This window comes from Castor canadensis, chromosome X (genome assembly GCF_047511655.1).
Source record: "Castor canadensis chromosome X, mCasCan1.hap1v2, whole genome shotgun sequence".
NCBI lineage: Eukaryota > Metazoa > Chordata > Mammalia > Rodentia > Castoridae > Castor > Castor canadensis.
Window position 1 is genome coordinate 131,611,245 of NC_133405.1, and position 23,143 is coordinate 131,634,387.

Here is a 23,143-nt window from a genome sequence, read left to right on the forward strand (position 1 = left end):
GAAAACTACAAACCATAGGAGAAAGAAATTGAAGAAGATTATAGAAAATGGAAAGATCTCCCATGCTCCTGGATTGGCAGAATCAATGTAGTAAAAATGGCTATACTAACTAAAGCAATCTACATGTTCAATGCAATTCCCATCAAAATCCCAATGATATTCATCACAGAGATTGAAAAATCTACCTTAAAGTTCATTTGGAAACACAAAAGACCATGGATAGTCAAGGCAATATTGAGCAAAAGGAGCAATGCTGGAGGTATCACAATACCCAACTTCAAATTATACCACAGAGCCATAGCAATAAAAACAGCATGGTACTGGCACAAAAACAGAAATGAAGACCAGGGGAACAGAATAGAGGACCCGGATATGAATCCACACAGCTATGTCCACTTAATTTTTGACAAAGGTGCCAAAAACATAAGATGGAGAAAAGATAGCTTCTTCAATAAATGTTGCTGGGAAAACTGGATAGCTGCCTAGATCCATGTTTGTGACCTGAACAACTATCAACTCAAAGTGAATTAAGGAACTTAATTTTACACCTGAAACCTTCACGCTAGTACAGGAAAAAGCAGGGAATACACTGGAAGCAGTAGGCAGAGGAAAGCACTTCCTCAGTACAACTCCAGCAGCCCAGCAACTAAGAGAAAGAATGGACAAATGGGACTACATGAAATTAAAAATCTTCTGCACAACAAAAGAAATGGCCTCTACATTGAAAAGACCACCCACAGAATGGGAGAAAATCTTTGCTAGCTATAGGTACTGATAACCAGAATATACAGGGAGCTCAATAAACTAAATTCCCCCCAAATCAATATCTCAATAAAAAATGAGCAACTGAGTTGAACAGAATTTTTTCAAAGGAAGAAATCCAAATGGCTAAAAAACAAATGAAAAAATGCTCACCAACCCTGACCATAAAGGAAATGCAAGTCAAAACTGCACTAAGGAAGATCCAAGATGGCGACAGAGACAGAGCACAGACCTCATGAGCTCCTGAACTAGAGACCCTGATGAAAAGCTGGAGACACACCTGGCTGAGGGTTTGGCTGCCTGGTTTGCTGTTTGATCACCCACCATCTCTCTCATGTTTTTTTCTTTTTTCCTCTCTTCTCTTTTCCTTTTATCTTTCCTTCTCTTTCTCTTTTTTATCCTCCTCTCATGATTTTGTTAGTATTAATATTATAACCGAGCTAATACTAAATTACACATAATTCAGGGACAGAAACTGTATCTAGTGGAAATATGGGAAGAAGAAAAAGGGATGGAAACCATTCTCCCCCCAAAAATAAAGTAGTACAGGATTTAGAGTGAAATGAAGAAATGGATACCCAGATCAAGAATCCAACAAAACAAAGATTAAACTATACCAAGGAACCCAATGAAGACCACAAGAACACCCTGAAATAAGAAATTCTACACGTAATTAATGAGAATTTCAAAGAGATGCTACTAGACATGGTCAACCAAAACATACAGGAGGCACTCAAGAAATTCCAAGATAACAAAACTAAAGAATATGAGAAAACACAGAAACAAATAAATGAAGTCATAGGAGCCCTAAATAAACACCAAACTGAAACAAAGATCACCATATAGAGAGATAAATGAATTAATGGCAAAAATTTACAATATTAAAGAGGAAGTAACCCACGATATGGAAAACCTCAGAAAAAAGAATGAAACAGAAATACAAAACAAAATGGAAGGCCATTCCGGCAGAATAGAAAAAACAGAACACAGAATCTCAGAACTTGAAGATGAAATGGCAATTAAAGGAAAAACTGAAGAACTATTAGTTAAACAACTAAGACCTGTGAAAAGAAAATGCAAGAACTCACTGACTCCATCAAAAGACCAAACTTGAGAATCATGGGCATTGAAGAAGGAGAAGAAGTACAAGCAAAAGGAATGCATAATATATTAAACAAAATAATAACAGAAAATTTCCCAAATCTAGAGAAAACCATGCCCATTCAGGTACAGGAAGCCTCCAGAACACCGAACAGACCTGACCAAAATAGAACAACCCCACAACATATTAACATTAAAATAACAAGTACAGAGACAGAGAAAGAATATTGAAGGCTGTAAGAGAGAAAAAACTAATAACACACAAAGGTAAACCCATCAAAATCACAGCAGACTTCTCAACAGAAACATTAAAAGCATGAAGAGCATGGAGTGAGATCTTCCAAGCACTGAATGAAAATAACTTCAATCCTAAGATACTTTACCCAGCAAAACTATCATTCAAAATAGATGGAGCAATAAAAGTCTTCCATGATAAGCAGAAATTAAAACAATATATGACCACCAAGCCACCACTACAAAAGATTCTCCAAGGAATTCTGCACACAGATAATGAAAGCAAACAAAACCATGAAAAGACAGGCAATACCAAACCACAGGAGAAGGAAAGGCAAAAAAGTAAAGAGTAACATTGATTCAGCTAAATAATCAAACTCTTAATCAACAAAGACAACTACATGACAGGGATCACCATGTACTTATCAATACTAACACTGAATGTTAATGGACTAAATTCCCCCATCAAAAGACACCAATTGGCAAACTGGACTAAAAAGGAAGACCCAACAATCTGCTTCCTACAGGAGACCCACCTCATCGACAAAAATATGCACTGACTGAGAGTGAAAGGCTGGAAGAAGATTTACCAAGCCAATGGTCCCCGAAAACAGGCAGGGGAAGCAATACTTATCTCAGACAAAGTAGACTTCAAACCTACTTTGATCAAATGAGATAAAGAAGGACACTCCATACTAATAAAAGGAGAAATACACCAAAAGGAAATAACAATTATCGACCTATATGCACCCTGGTCAATGCACCCAATTTCATCAGTCATACTCTGAAGGACCTAAAAACATATATAAACTCCAACACAGTGATAGTGGGAGACCTTAATACTCCCCATCACCAATAGATAGGTCATCCAAACAAAAAATCAATAAAGAAACCTTAGAACTAAATCACACCACCATAGATCAAATGGACTTAACTGATGTCTGCAGAATATTTCATCCAATTTCTGCACAATACTCTTTTTGCTCAGCAGCCCATGGAACCGTCACCAAAACTGATCATATCTTAGGGCACAAAGCAAGCCTCAGCAAATATAAGAAAATAGAAATAATCCCATGCATTCTATCTGATCACAATGCATTAAAACTAGAAATCAACAATAGAAACAGCAGTCAAAAACATGCAAACAATTGGAAACTGAACAACACATTGCTCAATGACAACTGGGTGGGTCATCGATGAAATAAAAGAGGAAATTAAAAGGTTCCTGGAAGTTAATGAAAATGAAAACATGACCTACCAGAACCCATGGGACACAGCAAAGGCACTCCTAAGAGGAAAGTTTATAGCCATGAGTGCATATATTAAAAGGACAGAAAGATCTCAAATCAATGACCTAATACTACAGCTCAAACTTCTAGAAAAACAAGAACAAGCAAATCCCAAAACAGGCAGAAAGAAAGAAATAATTAAAATCAGGGCTGAAATCCATGAAACAGAAACAAAACAAACAAACAAAAAAAACCCAGAAAAAGAATCAATGAAACAAAAAGCTGGTTCTTTGAAAAAATAAATAACATTGACAGACCCCTGGCAAACCTCACTAAAATGAGGAGAGAAAAACCCAAATCAGTAAAATCAGAAATGCAAAAGGGGAGAAAACAACAAACACCACAGGAAATCATTAGAGACTATTTTGAGAGACTATACTCTAATAAATTTGAAAATCTTGAAGAAATGGACAGATTTCTAGAAACTTACAACCACCCAAAACTGAACCAAGACGATATTAATCACCTGAATAGATCTATAACACAAAAAGAAATTGAAGCAGCAATCAAGAGCCTCCTAAAAAAGAAAAGTCCAGGACATGAAGGATTCACTGCTGAATTCTATCAGACATTTAAAGAAGAACTGATACCAACTCTCCTTAAACTGTTCCATGAAATAGAAAGGGACGGAACACTGCCTAACTCATTTTATGAAGCCAATATTACTCTCATCCCAAAACCAGACAAAGACACCTCCAAAAAGGAGAATTATAGGCCAATTTCCTTAATGAATATTGATGCAAAAATCCTCAATAAAATAATGACAAACCAAATCCAACAATACCTCAGAAAGATCATTCACCATGACCAAGTTGGCTTTATCCCAGAGATGCAGGGGTGGTTCAACATACGCAAATCTATAAATGTAATACACCACATTAACAGAAGCAAAGACAAAAACCACTTGATCATCTCAATAGATGCAGAAAAAGCCTTCAACAACATCCAATACCACTTCATGATAAAAACTGCAAGAAAACTAGGAATAGAAGGAATGTACCTCAACATTGTAAAGGCTATTTATGACAAACCTACAGACAACATCATACTTAACGGTGAAAAACTGAAACCATTCCCTCTAAAATCAGGAATAAGACAAGGATGTTCACTGTCCCCACTTCTATTCAACATAGTCCTGGAATTTCTAGCCAGAGCAATTAGGCAAGAAGAAGAAATAAAAGGAATACAAATAGGTAAAGAAACTGTCAAAATACCCTTATTTGCAGACGATATGATCCTATACCTTAAAGACCCAAAAAACTCTACCCAAAAACTCTTAGACACCATAAACAGCTACAGTAAGGGGCAGGATACAAAATCAACCTACAAAAATCATTAGCTTTTCTATATACCAACAACAAACAAACTGAGAAGGAATATATAGAAACAATTCCATTCAAAATTGCCTAAAAAAAATCAAATACCTAGGAGTAAATTTAACAAAGGAAGTGAATGACCTCTACAAGGAGAACTACAAACTCCTGAAGAAAGAGATCAAAGAAGATTACAGAAGATGGAAAGATCTCCTGTGCTCATGGATCGGTAGAATTAACATAGCAAAAATGGCTATACCACCGAAAGCAATCTACATGTTTAATGTAAGTCCCATCGAAATTCCAATGATTTACATCACAGAGATTAAAAAATCTACTCTAAAGTTCATTTGGAAACACAAGAGACCGCGAATAGCCAAGGCAATACTCAGCAAAAAAAGCAATGCTGGAGGTATCACAATACCCAACTTCAAACTATATTACAAAGCAATAGCAATAAAAACAGCATGGTACTGGCACAAAAACAGACATGAAGACCAGGGGAACAGAATAGAAGATCCAGATTAGAATCTATACAACTATACCCACCTCATTTTTGACAAAGGTGCCAAAAACATATGATGGAGAAAAGATAGCATCTTCAACAAATGTTGCTGGGAAAAGTGGTTACCCGTCTGCAAAAACTGAAACTAGATCCATGTCTATCACCCTGCACTAGTATCAACTAAAATGGATCAAGGACCTAAATATCAGACCTGAAACTCTGAAGTTACTACAGGAAGGAGCAGGAAACACTCTGGAACAAATAGGTATAGGCAAAGACTTCCTCGACAGAACCCCAGCAGCCCAGCAACTAAGAGAAAGGATGGACAAATGGGAGTTCATAAAATTAAAAAGTGTCTGCACAACAAAAGGAATGGTCTCTAAACTGAAGAGAACACCCACAGAGTGGGAGAAAATATTCTCCAGCTATATATCAGACAAGGGACTGATAACCAGAATATACAGGGAACTTAAGAAACTAAAATCTCCTAAAATCAATGAACCAATAATGAAATGGGCAACTGAACTAAACAGAACTTTCTCAAAAGAAGAACTTTCTCAAGTGGCAAAAAATCACATGAAAAAATGCTCACCATTTCTAGCCATAAAGGAAATGCAAATCAAAACCACAGTAAGATTCCATCTCACCCTTTAGAATAGCCATCATCAAAAACATCACCAACAACATGTGTTGGCGAGGATGTGGGAAAAAGGAACCCTCGTACACTGCTGGTGGGAATGCAAGCTGGTGCAACAACTCTGAAAAAAAATTTGGAGACTTCTTAAAAATCTAAACATAGATCTGCCATATGATCCAGCAATCCCACTCCTGGGGATATACCCAAAGGAATGCAACCCAGGTTACTCCAGAGGCACCTGCTCACCCATGTTTATTGCAGCACTATTCACAATAACCAAGTTATGGAAACAGCCAAGATGCCCCACTACTGACGAATGGATCAAGAAAATGTGGTATTTATACACAATGGAATTTTATGCAGCCATGAAGAAGAACAAAATGTTATCATTTGCAGGTAAATGGATGGAACTGGAGAACATCATTCTGAGCGAGGTCAGCCAGGCCCAGAAGACCAAAAATCGTATGTTCTCCCTCATATGCAGACTTTAGATCTAGGGCAAATGCAGCAATGTGGTTGGACTGGGATCACATGACAAGAGAAGGGCACATACGGGTGATATAGAAATAGGTAGAAAACCCAAAACATGAAAGCGTTTGATGTTCCCACTCCAGAGGAGCTAATACAACCTTAAAGCAACAGAGGTTATCATGAGAAGGGGATCAATAACCAGGGTAAAGATCAGTTAGAGATGAATCAACATGGGTCATAACACGTGTACATGAAAGCAATGCTAGGAATATTTCTGTATAGCTGTCCTCAACTCAACTAGCAAAAACACTTTGTCTTCCTTATTATGCTTGTCTCTTTTCTTCAACAAAATTAGTCATAAAGGCAGAACAGGACCTGCCTGGAACTGAGGGGGTTAGGGGTGAGAGGGTGGGGGAGGAGGGCAGGGGGGAGAAACGACCCAAACAATGTATGCATGTGTGAAAAAATGAATACTAATAATAAAAAAAACACACTAAGATTCCACCTCACTGCTGTTAAGGCTATCATCAGGAACAAATGTTGATGAACAAACAACAAATGTTGGCGAGGATGTGGGGAAAAAGGAACCCTCATACACTGGTGGTGAGAATATAAGCTAGTACAATCACCATGGAAAACAGTATGAAGGTCTCTTAAAAAACTAAAAATAGATCTGCCATATTATCCAGCAAAAGCACTCCTAGGGATATACCCAAAGGAATGTGAGTCAGGTTATTCCAGAGGCACCTGCACACCCATGTTTATTGCAGCACTATTCACAACAGCCAAGCTATGGAAACAGTCTAGATGCCCCACTACTGACGAATGGGTTAAGAAAATGTGGTATTTACACACAATGGAATTTTATTCAGCCACAAAGAAGAATGAAATTTTATCATTGGCAGGTAAGTGGATGGATCTGGAGAACCTCAACTTAACTGAATTTAGCCAGACTCAGAAGGCCAAAAGTCATATGTTCTCCCTCATATGCTGATTGTAGACCTAAAACAAATGCAGTAATATTATGGGACATGGGTCACACTAAGGGGAGGCTGTGCAAGGGAGGGATAGGGCAATGGAGGGAAACCAAAACCTTGAATGAGGTGATGTGCTCACTGTAGAGGAATGAATATAGAAATTTTAAACTGACGGGGCCACCATGGGAAGTGGACTAGGGAGGAGTGAAGAGGACTGGTAGACGTGAATCAATTGGAGCTGTGATATATATATGCATGGGAACAACACAAGGAAACTCCCTGTGTAGATACCTTTATCTCAAACTCGCAAAACGGCATGTTTCTTGTTTTATCTTTTATGTTTTTTCTTCTACAAAATTGGAAAATAGGAGGGCAGAACAGATTCTGCTGGGGGGTGGGGCAGTTGTCACCAGTGGGAGGGGAGATGTGGCAGGGAAAGGGGTAGGAGGATGAATATGGTGCAAACAATGTGTACACATGTATGTAAATGCTAAAATGATACCTTTTGAAATTGTTCTAGGAATGAGGGAAGGGGAATAGGGAAGAGAAGTAGAGGGGAAAATTCAAGTATGATATATTTGATACATTGTAAGAACCTTTGTAAATGCCACAATGTACACCCACCCAGCACAATAATAATAATAATAATAAAAAAGAAGTAGGGAGAGTTCAATAAGCGCCAACAAGAGTTCTGGAACTGTTAGATGTGAAGTCATGCAAAAACCAATTGAAATTTACTGTAATGTGATATTATTTAAAAGTCTAATTAGAAACCATCCCATGGTCTCTGCTACAGGTTACCAAGCCTATTTCATATATACGGGTCAGTCAATTAGTTTGGATCTCAAAGAATACTGCCTGGGGTTAACTATCAGGAGAATGTTACCAGAAGATGAAATTTATATACGGGTTGCACACTGCCACAGCTCTCCAGAGAAATCCCCAGTTTTCTCAACTTTTATTGCTTTCACATGCCTGCCTTCAGGTGAGAAGATGAACCTACAAAATATGAAGTATATTTATTTCCCCCAAGTCGTTTTTGATTTTGTACTAAGTGTCACTTATAAAACTCTCCAAAATGTTATTGACAAACACTTCAGCCATCAAAAACTTGTGAATAAGATTCCTTATCCACTACAAGGAATTCCTTCCCTAGTTACAAATGCAGTTTAGTATTATAGCTCTGTTGGAAGATATCAGAATTTGGTCATCAGATCTAGTCTTACTCTCATTTGTTTTAAAAATGTAAACAATAGTTGCTTAATAACCAATGCAACTCAGGATGGGTTCTGGTATTCAGAGAACTATACAAATCAAAATACTCCAGTTCCACCTTTGGCTGCTCTGTGGATTCAGGGGCATGTTCTGTGCATATTTCCTAAAAGAAACCAGGCAGTTTGAATCAGCACTCTAGGAAAAACCATCAGAAGAACATAAGGCCATAAATGAGCAACGTGCCTTGTAATTAATGGCTGTGAGGTCCATGTGTTCATCCAGTTTTGAGAGTTAGTTTCAAAGGGCCAGCCACAACTGGGATTTTACTGGTTTAATCATCAAATTCTACATCTGGTCATTCCATTCTGAAAATGGAAGAATAGTTTAACTGGGAAAAATCATTAGTACATAGAATTGCTAATAATTAACTTGCTGAATTGTAGATGCCAAGAGGAAATTGATTTATTATACCAAAAATCCAGTTCTGTGCTCTATGTTGCCAGTTTTCTAAAATACACATATACAGTTATTTAAAATTATAGATAAAAAGAAAATTAATTATTAAAATATTTGTTTAAGTTGGAACAATATGACCCAGGGGAAGGAAGGAATCCAGAATAAGCAAGCATGGTATAGATAATAATAGCAGAGTGTATTGTCTTGCAAAAAATTAAAAATTGCTTAGAAAAGAGTTTTAACTTTTATTTCTCCATAGTTCTCAAATGACATTCCAAGTTAATGTTAGTAAATAAGGCAGATTATTTCCCAGCATCATATCCTTCCACTGTTCTTTGCTCTCATTCCATGGCTACTTGCTAGCTTTTCTATCACCAATTCAATGATTCTTCTAATTTAATACCTGGTTTTGAGTACTATGGATAATAAAATTGCTATTTTTCTATGGTAAAAATGACCAAATATCTGTGACTTCATATGTTGCTATTTCCTAATTATGAAACAGAAGGTTAAGTGCTCACCCAATCCATGTCTAAGTCTCCTGGACACAAAACTACACTACATTTTCTAGCTGCTTACCTGTTATTACGTGGAGCCATGTGACTGGTCAGGGCCAGTGAACTGGGAGTGGATAGGGTTCAGGATCTCATTAGCCCATCAAATAGACAGGAGTGTTTATACTTGAAGAAACATGGTGCCCCACGAGAGATGGAGGCTGGCCCCTATGAAGGCATACAATAGTCTCTCCCAAATGTGCCTTGCAACATGAGGCGGGGAAAGAAAGAAACTCTTACCGTGGCCAGTCACTGAGATTTTAAGATGGTTTGATGCAGTAGCCTACCTTGACTTACACAGTAATATTACAAAATCATTTCTTTTCTTAAAGTTAAGTGTACATTGTGTGTTCTTTATGTGTGAATACACTTGCACAAAAAACTTACAAAGCTATCTGTAGGAATTGCACTTACTTCTATATTTGTGAGGCATGCATTGAAAAATGTATACAATTGGACCAGTATATTCTGTAATATCAAAGATGAACAGTTAAGGCATAATATCAATCATTGGAATTTAAAAGATGAGCTTTTTAATGCATTTGGCTGGATTGACCCAACCTCATGAAACCTGATAAAATTCAAGGGACTGATAAAAAGAAATTTATTAACCTAGAAAGAAAAAGTCTAGTCTTGGGTTGAACCAATCGTACAAACATCCTCTGCCACTTTGAGAGACCTGGATGCCAGTTTTCTTTCCTCCCCTCCTCTCCCCCTTCTCTCTCTCTCTCTCTCTCTCTCTCTCTCTCTCCTCCTCTCCCTCTCCCTCTCCCAAAAACACATATAATACCCAGGCAATCCAATCTTTTTTTAGGGGTGGGTGGGTCTGGGATTTGAACTCAGGGCTTCACACTTGCAAAGCAGATGTTCTATTGCTGGAAGCCACACCTCCAGTCCATTTTGTTTTGGTTATTTTTGGAGATGAGGTCTCATGAACGATTTGTCCAGACTGACCCTGAACCCTGATTCCCTGATCTCAGCCTCCCAAGTAGCTGGGATTACAGGCATGAGCCACTGACATCTGGCCTGGTCACGCAGTCTTGAGGCAAGGAAGTGTCAAAGTAGGTGAGCAAGTCTCTGTGGAGAGGAGGCCCTGAGCTGTGGGAGTCTGAGCTAAGTGTTGAATTGCTGAGAGTTCCTTTAATCCATTACATAGCTTATTGTCTACATTGATCAAATTAATCAGAAAATCATTGTCTCCACAGCTGAAGTTAATTTAAAAATATTCCATGGATTGTGTAAGTAGTATTTCTGCATTGGATTCCTTATTTTCTGCAAAAATATACTGTGCCAGAATTCTTAGTATGCTTGCTTATGGTCAGGTTCCAGGAAACTTCATGATACTTTCCAAGACAAATTGAGAAGTTAAACCTCTTTTGCCGATGTTTAAATACATTTAAATGTTGCAATACAAATACAAGCTTTCCTAAGTGGGGATAACAAGGTCCAGCCATGAGGTTTTGTTGTTGTTGTTGCTGTTATTCATTTTTTTGGTTTTATTTTTATCATGGCTCTCAGTATGGCATGTTTACTGTATAACCAGTTAAAATTAACTTTGGGTTTCCACCTATCTTTCAGAGACAGAGTCCAAGCCTGATAGGTCCAGAGATACCTGAAGACTTCTTAACCTCCCAGATGTATAGGGGTTTAAGAGCAAGATCCCAGGAAAACCTGGCCCAGGCTACCAGACTCTCCTATCCCTGTGTGTATTAACATGGCTTCAAATTTTCTATGCCATGACTAGTAGTGATAATAGTAAACCTGAGGCAAGACTTGTAACTTTCCATTGCTTCAGAAGAAGCAACTGAATTGAATACAAGTGGGAGGAAAAAAAGCGGCACAAGGATTTGAATGAAGTGGTTTACTCATGAGGTAAAGGGAATATTGATAGGGGAGTGGGAATTCAATAAAGCAGATGTTATCAAGATAGCTACACTTATTCTCCATCTCACTCTTTTATAGTGAACACGGGGAGAAAGATGTAAGGTGAAGTTAGAGAAGTAGGTGAAGGCTAGATTAAGTCAGGGCCTTTTATGTTAAGTAGAATGGATTTTATTCTTAACCTGGTGAAAGTCACTGAAAGATTTTAAGAAGAGGAGTGACATGGTATGATATAAGTGTTAAGACTTTGGAGCATTGACTCAAAGATGCAAAAGAAGAAATAAAGGAAAACGAGTGTGGTGGTTCAGGTGGCAGATGATGATGGCGTGGCTGGGTGGTAGCAGGTTACTTGAGACACGGTTAACAGGACAGCGCCAGATTGAATACAAGTGGGAGGAAGATTTCTACCTGTCAAGAATGGTGCCCAGGTTTTGGCTTGGGAAGAAGCAAGTTCTGGAGGGATAATCAAGAGTCAGTCTTGGATGTCCTAAACTCAGCAAGACATTGCAATGGATAGGTCAAGAATGCAGCAGAAAGATGCTAGGCTTGGGGATTCACATTTTGAAGTCCTTTAGATAGAATGAAAAAACACTAGGACTTGAACTAAGAAAGGAAATGAGGTCAGAGCCAGATCTCTGTAAATCCAGCACTTTACATCTTATAGAAGAAAAGAGGATGGTAAAGAAGGCTGAGGAACAACCAGTGTGGGAGAAGACAAACCAGACTATGTGGGGTGGTGGTTTTAAAATAAGTTCACAGATGCTTTGATATTTTTCCTTTGAAAAGGTTAAACTTAATTTCTCTCTCCTTACATTGGGCTCCTACTTAGTGATCAGCTTCTAACAAACACCATACTGTGGGAGTGATGGAGGCTAATTTCTAGAATCAGGTCACAGAAGGCAGTGTGGCTTTTCTCCTTGTTCTCTCTCTTGCATTAGAGATGGGAGAAGTCAGCTGCCATGTTGTGAGGATACTCAAGTAGTCCTATGGAGAATCCATGTGGAGAGGAGCTTAGGCCATCTGCTAACAGCCATGAGAGTACACCATCTTGGAAGCAGATCCTCCAGCCAGCAAGCTTTTGTATGACTGTAGCATTGGCCAACAGCTTGACTGCAACCCTATGAGATACTCCAAATCCTTTTGCTGTGAACCTAAAAATGTTCTAAAGAAAATAAAGTCTATAAAAACATCCCCAGCCCCCATCCAGCAAAGCTGCCTGATTTCCTGATCTACAGAAATTGTGTGAGACAATAAATGTTGTTTTAAACTACTAAGTTTTGAAGTATTCTGTAGTGCAGTAATAGATAACTGAGATATGTGGTGCCCAGCACCTAAGCAAATGGAACACTGAAGAACAATGTGCTTTGTAAAAATATTTGCTGCTTTGGTATTCTCAGTTTAAATTTTGTACTTGTATTCATCAAATTCAAGATGCCATGGATTATGAGGAGACTGTTATGTACATTAGGAAAGAAAATGCTGCTGATTAAACTAAATTATGGCTCATTACCTTACTGATAATTCTGTGCAATTGTGGTATAATTTTGTGGATGAATTAGTCACAACTGTGTTAGCTTTAAAGAACGCAAAGCCTGGAATGGCCTGCTTTGTTCTCTATTGCTCCGAGAATGAAATCCAAGCTCCTTGGCTCAACATACCAGGATCCTTGTGGCTTGGCTCCAATCTGCCTCCTTCCCTTTTGGAGGCCACAGGGCTCGTGCTGGCCATTCCACTCTGTATGTTGGGCTAATGCCTTCCTTCTGCATTCTTTTTGCACGGATATATCCATTCATTGCTTCATTTATTCCTATGCAAAACCTACCACCAATTAAGCACTGGAATACTTGCTTACATTCCTGTTTTATATCTGGTGGATTTGAATTCATCCATAAGGCTATCTATAAATGTTATGCCCTGCCTTCAGTTTTCCCTGACTCTCTTAGGCAGAGTTAATTTTTCTCTCATCTGTATTCTGTGGGATGTTTTGTATGTTAATATACATATATAAACATATAGTTTTATATATTTTACATATGTACATATAAATAAGCATGTATAATATATACATATCCATTCTTTTTACATGGGCAAATCACTTAATCACCTCTTCTTTTCTATTCAGTTTATTCATCAGCAAAAGTGGAGATTTGATCTGTAATTTACACTGAATATTGTGAATGGTACTCCAATACCTATTCTCCCTTTCTGTCTTACAATGGCCACCCAAAATAAATATGACACTTCTCAGCCTTCACTTCTGTGAGGTATGGCATGGAACTAAGTTTGGGCCAATGGAATGTAAGCAGATGTACCATGTGCAACTTCTAGGATGTAGCCATAAAGAGTAGAAGGATGATCTTCTTCACTATTATTTCCTATTGGCTGGAATGAGGATATATTTGCTGGAGCTTGACAAGCCATTTTAAGCCATGAGAACAGAGTCTTCTGGTAGAGTCCTAAGGTGGCAGCACTCAGTCAGGTCCCTGACTCCATGGAGCCCAACACCAGCCCAGCTATCAATTCCTATGTGTGAGAGAAACATACGTCTATCTTGTGTAAGCACAGGTCAGGTGGGTTTTCTATCACAGACAATTTTGAAAGATTCAAAAGCAAAGCTATTATGCCTACTAGCTGCTACAAGTCATATCCCTCCTTTTTTGGCATTTCCTGCTTAAAACCCCAATGTCAACTGAACAGTGAGGCTCAGTATGCAATTGAAAATCAAGATAGGTAAACTTCTGTCCTTTGGCTCTGTGAGGGTTCTGTGTTTTCTGAGCTTATAGTTTGCTAGGACTGCCATAGCAAAGTCTCACAGACTGGGTGACTTAAACAACAGGAATCTATTTTCTCAGAGTTCTGCAGGCTAGAAGTCCAAGATCAAGGTAGACTTAGTTTCTTTTGAGGCCTCTCTTCTTGGTTTGTAGATGGCTTTCTGTGTCCTCATGTGGTCATTCCCCTGTGTGTGGTTATGTCCTGATCTCCTCTCTAATAAGGACACAAGTCATATTGGATAAGGGCCACCATAATGATCTCACTGTAACTTACCTCATTTAAACAATAGTTATATTCTGAGTTACTGGAACTTAGGGCTTTAAAATATGAATTTTGGGGTGCATAATTTAGCCCACGTCACTAAAGGACACCTTTAAGCCCTGCATCTACTGTCCCCAGAGGGGTTTATATTCTGAACTTGTCAGTAGAAGCACAAGTTTCTCATAAGTAGTTTCCTGCCTCTCCAGGTCAGTGACAAACTGGCACATTGTGGTATATGGCCTGCTTCATTTCCTGATACTCAAGAGCTTTCTCTCTTGACTAGAGCTGGCTCTGCCTGTGTACATGGCAGGCTGAAAGTGCAGGAACCCCTTCTTGTAAACTCCTCAATGAATAACTGATAGTATAAATACTCCAGCTCCCTTGTCTTCAGGAGAAATAACTCTGGGGCTCATGTCCAAATGTCCCCTAGAATTCTCTACTAGGGTTAAGTCACAGTGATAACTTATTTTTATAGCTCTTCCTTCTCTGTCACCTGCCCCCCCCCTTTACCAGAACTTCCTAGGGTCACTGTCCAAATTAACTATCCCCTAATTCTGCTAATCCTGGTGTCCATCAGTGCCCCCAGCCTGGCATCCTGCTGAAATCCTATCTCAGAATACACAGGCACATGAGCACACAGATAACCCTCCCTTCTCCCCACCACCAACCCACAGAGGTGCCTGGAGGATTAGGGGTCAAAGAGAAGGGGTTCCAAAAGGAGACTTTAGGCCGGGTAACAACGGCCAACCTGAAAGCCACCTGATAATAATCATAGGTAGAGTCTGGAGTTGGTTTCTGAGCCAATGCAAATTTACAGAGGAGGGTGGTAGTGTTGGAAGGGGAGAGCACTTGTCCTGAGCAATTGCCTTGATTGTGCTGGTGGACCACTGGTGATAATGTGTGAGCAAGCACTTTGCAAAAATGTCAGGTTTTCTATATTCAACTTTTTGAGGAACTGAACTTGGAATACTGGAACAGCATTGGTCCCAGAGCACAGAAGACCAAATCAAATGCAACTCATGAGAAGTTGCTTACTTTCTCCAGGCTTCTCTGTCCCTTTGTCTGTCAAATGGACACGATACCTGTTTCTTAGGGTTGTTGAGAAAACTGATTGAAATGGGTTACCACATGGGAGCGTCTCAATACCAGTTGAATGCTAATGTGATTTATGAAGACTACATAATATACTTACTCTCATTTAAATGTTTGCATTACCATGATTTATGTCCATAAATTATGCATAATTAAGAGTTTAATACTGTCTAAGCTAATGACACTATTGAAATAAGGTTGCTCAGAAGTGACTTCTACATGGTAGTTAGATATTCCACTATTAATTTCCCAGAACACTCAGCTCTTCAGTTTTGGGTATATTCCTATAAATTCTGGTTTTAGGAATAAACAAATGAATGATATGACAACCATTCAGAAACAACTAAAATAATTTGTAAAGATGAAATCTAGCCCACAAAAGTTAGAACAACAGATTTTTATAGCTCAGGTATCCTTTGGAAGGCTTAATAATGTCCTCTCTACCCTAAAGATGTCCATGTTCTGATCCCTGGGCTCTGTGAATGCTGCTTTATGTGGTGAAGGAGATTTTGCAGATGTGAGCAAGGTAAGCATGGTGAGAGGGAGATTATTCTGGATTATCCAGGTGGGATCCATAGAATCAGAAGGATTCCTCTTAGAAGGAGGAAGACAAGAGTTAGAGAGAAAGGAAACTTCCAAATGAAGACCAAGCCAAAGTTTGCTGGCAGCCTCTAGCTTCACCTTCATTTTAGCCCCAGGAGACTCATTTTGGAGATCTGATTTAGAAAACTGAAAGATGATAAACTTGTGTTGTTGCAAGCCATGAAGTTTGTGGTCAGTTGTTATGGCAGAACTTCCCCACCAGGGCTAACTTGATGTATGGTTTGTGGTAAGTAGGTCCCTCATCATGAACCCAGATATTCCCTCATCTCTCACATTAATTGTAGGTGAATTTAATAGAGAAAAAAATGTATACCAGAAATCTGTTGTAAGGGGTTACCGCAAACTTAATCTTAAGAATAGCAAAGCTGCCAGGCATTCGGGGCTCATACCTGTAATCCCAGCTACTTGGGAGGCTGAGATTGGTAGGATCAGTGTTCAAGGCCAGCCTGGGCAAAATAACCCCATCTCCAAAATAACCAGAGCAAAATGGACTGGAGATGACTCAAATGGTAAAGTGCTTGTTTTGTAAGCATGAAGCCCAAGTTCAAAACCCAGTCCCACCAAAAACAAAAACAATAGCAAAGTTAATAACATATTTACCTTTTGTGCCCAAGGCAAAAAGATCCCAGTTAGGACTGGAGTGCAAGAAATAGAGCTCAGACCAATAAATGTTCTAGACTCACACTGTTCACTAGAAATATAATAGCCAATATGGTATGTAAAATTTTCTAGTAGCCACATTCTTTTAAATGTGAGAGACATGAAAGGGGGTCTGGCATGGTGGTGCATACCTGTAATCTCAGATACTCAAGAGGTGAAGACTGGGAAGACTGGGGTTCAAGGCCAACCTGGGCAAAAAATTTAGGGAGACCCCATCTCAACCAACAAACAAGACATGGTGGAATGCCTCTGTAGTCCCAGCTAGAGAGGAGGTGTAGGTAGGAGGATCATGGTCATAGACTGGCCCAGGCAAAAACATGAGACCCTATCCAAAAAAACAACTAAAGCAAAGAAGGGCTGGGAGTATGGATTAAGTGGTAGAGCACTTGCCTAGGAAGTGAGAGTTCCAACCCCAGTGCTGCCAAAAAAAAGAAATGAATGGGAGGTATCATGATACCTGACTTCAAACTATATTACAAAGCAATAACAATAAAAACAGCATGGAATTGGCACAAAACAGACATGAAAACCAGTGGAACAGAATAGAGGACCCAGATATGAAGCCACACAACTATAACCAACTTGTCTTTGACAAAGGAGCTAAAAATATACGATGGAGAAAAAGCAGCCTCTTCAACAAAAACTGCTGGGAAAACTGGTTAGCAGTCTGCAAAAAACTGAAACTAGATCCATGTTTATCACCCTATACCAACATTAACTCAAAATGGATCAAGGATCTTAATAGCAGACCACAAACTCTAAAGTTGATACAGGAAAGAGTAGGAAATACTCTGGAGTTATTAGGTATAGGTAAGAACTTTCTCAATGGAACCCCAGCAGCACAGCAACTAAGAGATAGCATAGATAAATGGGACCTCATAAAGCTAAAAAGCTTCTGGTCATCAAAAGAAATGGTCTCTAAACTGAAGAGAACACCCACAGAGTGGGAGAAAATATTTGCCAGCTATACATCAGACAAAGGACTGATAACCAGAATATATAGGGAACTTAAAAAACTAAATTCTCCCAAAACTAATGAACTAATAAAGAAATGGGCAAGTGAACTAAACAGAACTTTCTCAAAAGAAGAAATTCAAATGGCCAAAAAACACATGAAAAAATGCTCACCATCCCTAGCAATAAAGGAAATGCAAAAAAAAACCACACTAAGATTCCATCTCACCCCTGTTAGAATAGCCATCATTAGTAACACCACGAACAACAGGTGTTGGCGAGGATGAGGGGAAAAAGGAACGGTCTTACGCTGCTGGTGGGAATGTAAACTAGTACAACCACTCTGGAAAAAAATTTGGAGGCTACTTCAAAAGCTAGACATTGATCTACCATTTGATCTAGCAATACCACTCTTGGGGATATACCCAAAAAAGTGTGACACAGGTTACTCCAGAGGCACCTGCACACCCATGTTTATTGCGGCACTATTCACAATAGCCAAGTTATGGAAACAGCCAAGATGCCCCACCACTGATGAATGGATTAAGAAAATGTGGTATCTATACACAATGGAATTTTATGCAGCCATGAAGAAGAATGAAATGTTATCATTCGCTGGTAAATGGATGGAATTGAGAACATTACTCTGAGTGAGGTTAGCCTGGCCCAAAAGACCAAAAATCGTATGTTCTCCCTCATATGTGGACATTAGATCAAGGGCAAACACAACAAGGGGATTGGACTTTGAGCACATGATAAAGCGAGAGCACACAAGGGAGGGGTGAGGATAGGTAAGACACCTAAAAAACTAGCTAGCATTTGTTGCCCTTAACGCAGAGAAACTAAAGCAGATACCTTAAAAGCAACTGAGGCCAATAGGAAAAGGGGAACAGGAACTAGAGAAAAGGTGAGATCAAAAAGAATTAACCTAGAAGGTAATACCCACGCTCAGGAAATCAATGTGAGTCAACTCCCTGTATAGCTATCCTTATCTCAACCAGCAAAAACCCTTGTCCCTTCTTGTTATTGCTTATACTCTCTCTACAACAAAATTAGAAATAAGGGCAAAATAGTTCTGCTGGGTATTGAGGGGGGGAGAGGGAGGGGGGCGGAGTGGGTGGTAAGGGAGCGGGTTGGGGCAGGGGGGAGAAATGACCCAAGCCTTGTATGCACATATGAATAATAAAAGAAAAAGGAAAAAAAAAAAAGCTAGACATTGATCTACCATATGATCCAGCAATACCACTCTTGGGAATATACCCAAAAGACTGTGACACAGGTTACTCCAGAGGCACCTGCACACCCATGTTTATTGCAGCACTATTCACAATAGCCAAGTTATGGAAACAGCCAAGATGCCCCACTACTGACGAATGGATCAAGAAAATGTGGTATCTATATACAATGGAATTTTATGCAGCCATGAAGAAGAACGAAATGTTATCATTCGCTGGTAAATGGATGGAATTGAGAACATTACTCTGAGTGAGGTTAGCCTGGCCCAAAAGACCAAAAATCGTATGTTCTCCCTCATATGTGGACATTAGATCAAGGGCAAACCCAACAAGGGGATTGAACTTTGATCACAAGATAAAAGCGAGTGCACACAAGGGAGATATGAGGATAGGTAAGACACCTAAAAATTAGCTAGCATTTGTTGCCCTCAACGCAGAGAAACTAAAGCAGATACCTTAAAGCAACTGAGGCCAATAGAAGGGGACCAGGAACTAGAGAAAAGGTTAGATCAAAAAGAATTAACCTAGAAGGTAACACACATGCACAGGAAATCAGTGTGAGTCAACTCCCTGTATAGCTATCCTTATCTCAACTAGCAAAAACCCTTGGTCCTTCCTATTATTGCTTATTCTCTCTCTTCAACAAAATTAGAGATAAGGGCAAAATAGTTTCTGCTGGGTATTGAGGGGGTGGGGTGGAGTGGGTGGTAAGGGAGGGGGTGGGGGCAGGGGGGAGAAATGACCCAAGCATTGTATGCACATATGAATAATAAAAAATAAAAATTAAAAAAAAAGCAGAGTAAATATTGATTCCACATTTTAAAAAATCATTCATCAGTTAATAAATATTTGCACTTGATCTTAGCCAAAAGGCCAAGAGCAATTATTAATAGATATTTGGTATATTTTACTCTTGGATTATTAAAAACAATGCTAATTTGAAAAAAAAAGAAATGAATGAAATTAATTTCAATAACATTTTATAGAATGCAGTATATTTACAATATTACTATTTCAACATGTAACCAATGTAAAATAATTAGTGAGATAGTTCCTGTTCTTTTTTTCATACTAAGTCTTGAAATCCAACGTGTATTTTACATTTACAGCATATCTCGACTTGGGCTGACCATATTTCAGGTACTCAGTACTACTCTATTTGCTGTAGTGAACACAGCAGGTTAGGAGTATCTAAATAGTTCTGAAACCCAAAGGGGATAAAAAAAGTGTAAGGCAGGGCTGGAGGGACTGCTCAAGTGGTAGAGTGCCTGCCTCACAAGCGTGAAGGCCTGAGTTCAACCTCAGTGTTGTCAAAAAAAAAAAAAAGTATAGTAAGTCAAATTCTGATGTATAAGAGAAGGTAAATGCACATGGCTAATGAAAAAAAATTATTCATCTGATGAGTATTAATGTCACCTATGCATTAAGCACCATTTAAGAGCCATATAATTTTGCAAATCACAAAATCCTGGCTCCATCACTTACTGGTTATGCCTCTTTGGGAAAGTTACTTGACCTCTCTGGGCCTCACTTGAACGAAAAACATTTGGTGCTTATATTAGAAATCTCTATGTCATGGCCATAGTTTTAACCATAAATGTCAGCAAAACATCAGGACATCTCCAGTAGGCACACTCTTTTGCAATGGGTACCTTGCCTTGTATGTTAATGAAGGTGGAGTCTGCAGTTAATTAAACCTGGGTCCTGGGAAGTTGCTGAAGAGCTGATCACCTGACATTTCCAAGCATGTGATGCAGATAACAAGCACACCAGCTCATAAACTTGACACTGTGTAAAGAAACCACATTTCACATCTTGAAAACTGCAGAATTGCAGAATCCTAACACTGATTCTCCAGGTTAATATTCTTTGGTTGCTTGGGGGAGGGGGACATTTCAGCTTTTAATTTAATTTGGTGGCACTTTGAAAATGGAGCTCCCAGAGGTCGGTTTGCCTGCCACTGAACAACTATTAATTTCATCTTCACATAGGCTTGGGCTTGCTTAAGTGGGCTTTCTAGCAAGACAAGCCCCTCCAACGTTCAAGGAAAATGTGATTAGCAGCAAATTGCTTCTGCTTACATTTTTATCATGGGAAGGAAATTGAAACTTGCAATCATACATTCTAAGAACCTGGTTTGAGGTTTGTTCTGTTTGAACTTCAAAATCCCTTAATACTGTGGCTGACTCTGATGAAAGATTTTTTCCTGTAAGTCAAACAAAGTCAATCAGGCTCACCTTTAAGAAGCCTGAACCCACCAAGGCTCTTATCCTCCTCTCCCCAGGACTCAGCACTGAGAAACCTCACTCAGCTGGGAGGATTTTAACCCCCAGAGGACTTCCGACAATATCCAGAGAATTTTTTTCTGTTGTCACAACTTGCCTGGGGGGTGTCAGGGCTGTTCCTGGCATCTTAGTGGGTAAAGGCCAGAGATGGGGCTACGCATCCTATAGTACACAGGACAGTCCCCACCCCGACAAATAATTATCTGGCCCAATCCAAAAGGTCAATAGCGCTGCAGTGGAGACACCCTACTGTAGGAGGCACCTACGGGGAAACCAAGCCATCACAGCCAGAGAACCAGAAAGTGCTTTCCAGTGGCTCTTTCCCAAAAGGTTGCCTCACTACACTGGTGAAAGCTGGGCCACACTGCTTGAGTTTGATCCCGGCTCCATCACTTATTGGCTATGCCATCACTTGTTGGCTCTTGACCTCTGTGGGCCTCACTTTTTTCCTCTGCAGCACAGGGATGATAATAGCAGTACCTTCCTTTGGTAGGTCCTAAAGTATTAAAGTGCTTAGAAGGGTGCCTGGGCTGCAGGGAGCACGGTGTAAGTGTGTTTAGTTAGTGACTTTGCAGATTTCTGGAAAAATCTGGAAAATTTTCTGGAAAAATTTCAGGACTCAGCAAAGCTTATGAGCTCGTAAGGAAGCGGCACAGCAAGAGTGAGACAACCACGTCCTTTCTTTGCAGTTCACCAATCCACCTTCATCAGAAGTCAAGGAGGAAAGGAGCCCAGCATTCTGCTGGCTCCGCAGAACAGTAAAGGTACCCTCCTCCCTTCTCACTTTCTTCCTTCCTTCCCCAGCAAAACTAGCGCGGGACAGCCAGTGGCGCCCTTGGGAGACGATGGAAAACACCAACCTGCACAGGCAGAACCCACCGCCCGCACACAGAGGGACCCTCGCACACCCGCCTGCAGAACACCAAGCCCGCACGCACCCTCGGGTGTGCGCGCACAGCCGTCCTCCTGCAACCCCGAGGCACACGCAGCCAGGTGGGGCGCAGCTGATGCGAAGGCAACTGGATGCAAAGCCGGATCCCAGGGGCGCGGGGAAGAAAGCGCGTGGGCGCCCCTGGCATGTTGGTGGAAGCGCGTCTCAGCGCGCAGAGGCGCACGACCACACGCGGTGGTGCCTGGAGGGCCAGGGGTCCAAGAGAAGGGGCTCCAAAGGCAGAGTTCAGGCCGGGGAACACTCACCTGGCCGCGGTCCCTAATCCACCTGCCACCCAGGGCAGCAGCAGCGGGAGCGCGAGGCCCCAGGGCGGCGGCATGTTGGCGTGGAGCCTCCCTCCTGGTCCTGCGCTCCTAGGGAGGGCGCCTGCCCGGACTTGGGACACCGCGTGGCCAACTCCTCCTCTCTCCTCCGCCGGTCGGGCCTCGACTTTCCCCGCAGCTCCGGGGTGTGCTTGCGGCTCCGAGTGGCTAGGGGCGCCCTGGCGAGGCAAGCCGTGGCTCCTCTGCGGGCGAAGGGCCCCGGAGAGCGCGGGAGGGCGGGGCGGCAGTGCACATCTCCCTGCGACCCCGCCTCCAGCGCGACCCGCGTCCTCCCTGCTCTCTGCTTCCCCAAGAAACTCTTCCCAGCCTCAGTTCACGTCAGGCTTGACAGAGGCACCACCTATTGCTATGGTGTTCAGGTGTTTTTGTGATACCTGGGCTGCAGGGATTAAGAAATTAATCAAGAAGTCAAAACAGGACCAAGGGTGGAGGTTGTTAATGACATGCCATCTCACTTCTGTTTAGGCTTTCATATTTGGCCAGGTTTTCTTCCACAAACTATAATCATGGGATGCTAGTGCTGGAAGATCAACAAGTCTGGCACGATCCGGTCATTTGCAACAGCTTACTTACAAGGACCCCAGATAATATTATGATATGGTAATCAGTGA

The 23,143-nt window shown here is 40.5% G+C and overlaps 1 protein-coding gene across 3 annotated transcripts in view; it reads right to left on the minus strand.

Moving 5' to 3' along the window:
• Egfl6 (EGF like domain multiple 6) overlaps positions 1-22,724 on the minus strand; it is a 79,437-nt gene extending 56,713 nt beyond the window's left edge. For all 3 annotated transcript variants that reach the window (XM_074064391.1, XM_074064390.1, XM_074064392.1), the window contains exon 1: positions 22,455-22,724. In XM_074064391.1, coding sequence (XP_073920492.1) covers positions 22,455-22,528 — 74 coding nt within the window. In that variant the 5' untranslated portion in view covers positions 22,529-22,724. The remainder of the gene's footprint in view (positions 1-22,454) is intronic.
• Positions 22,725-23,143: the final 419 nt, after the last annotated feature.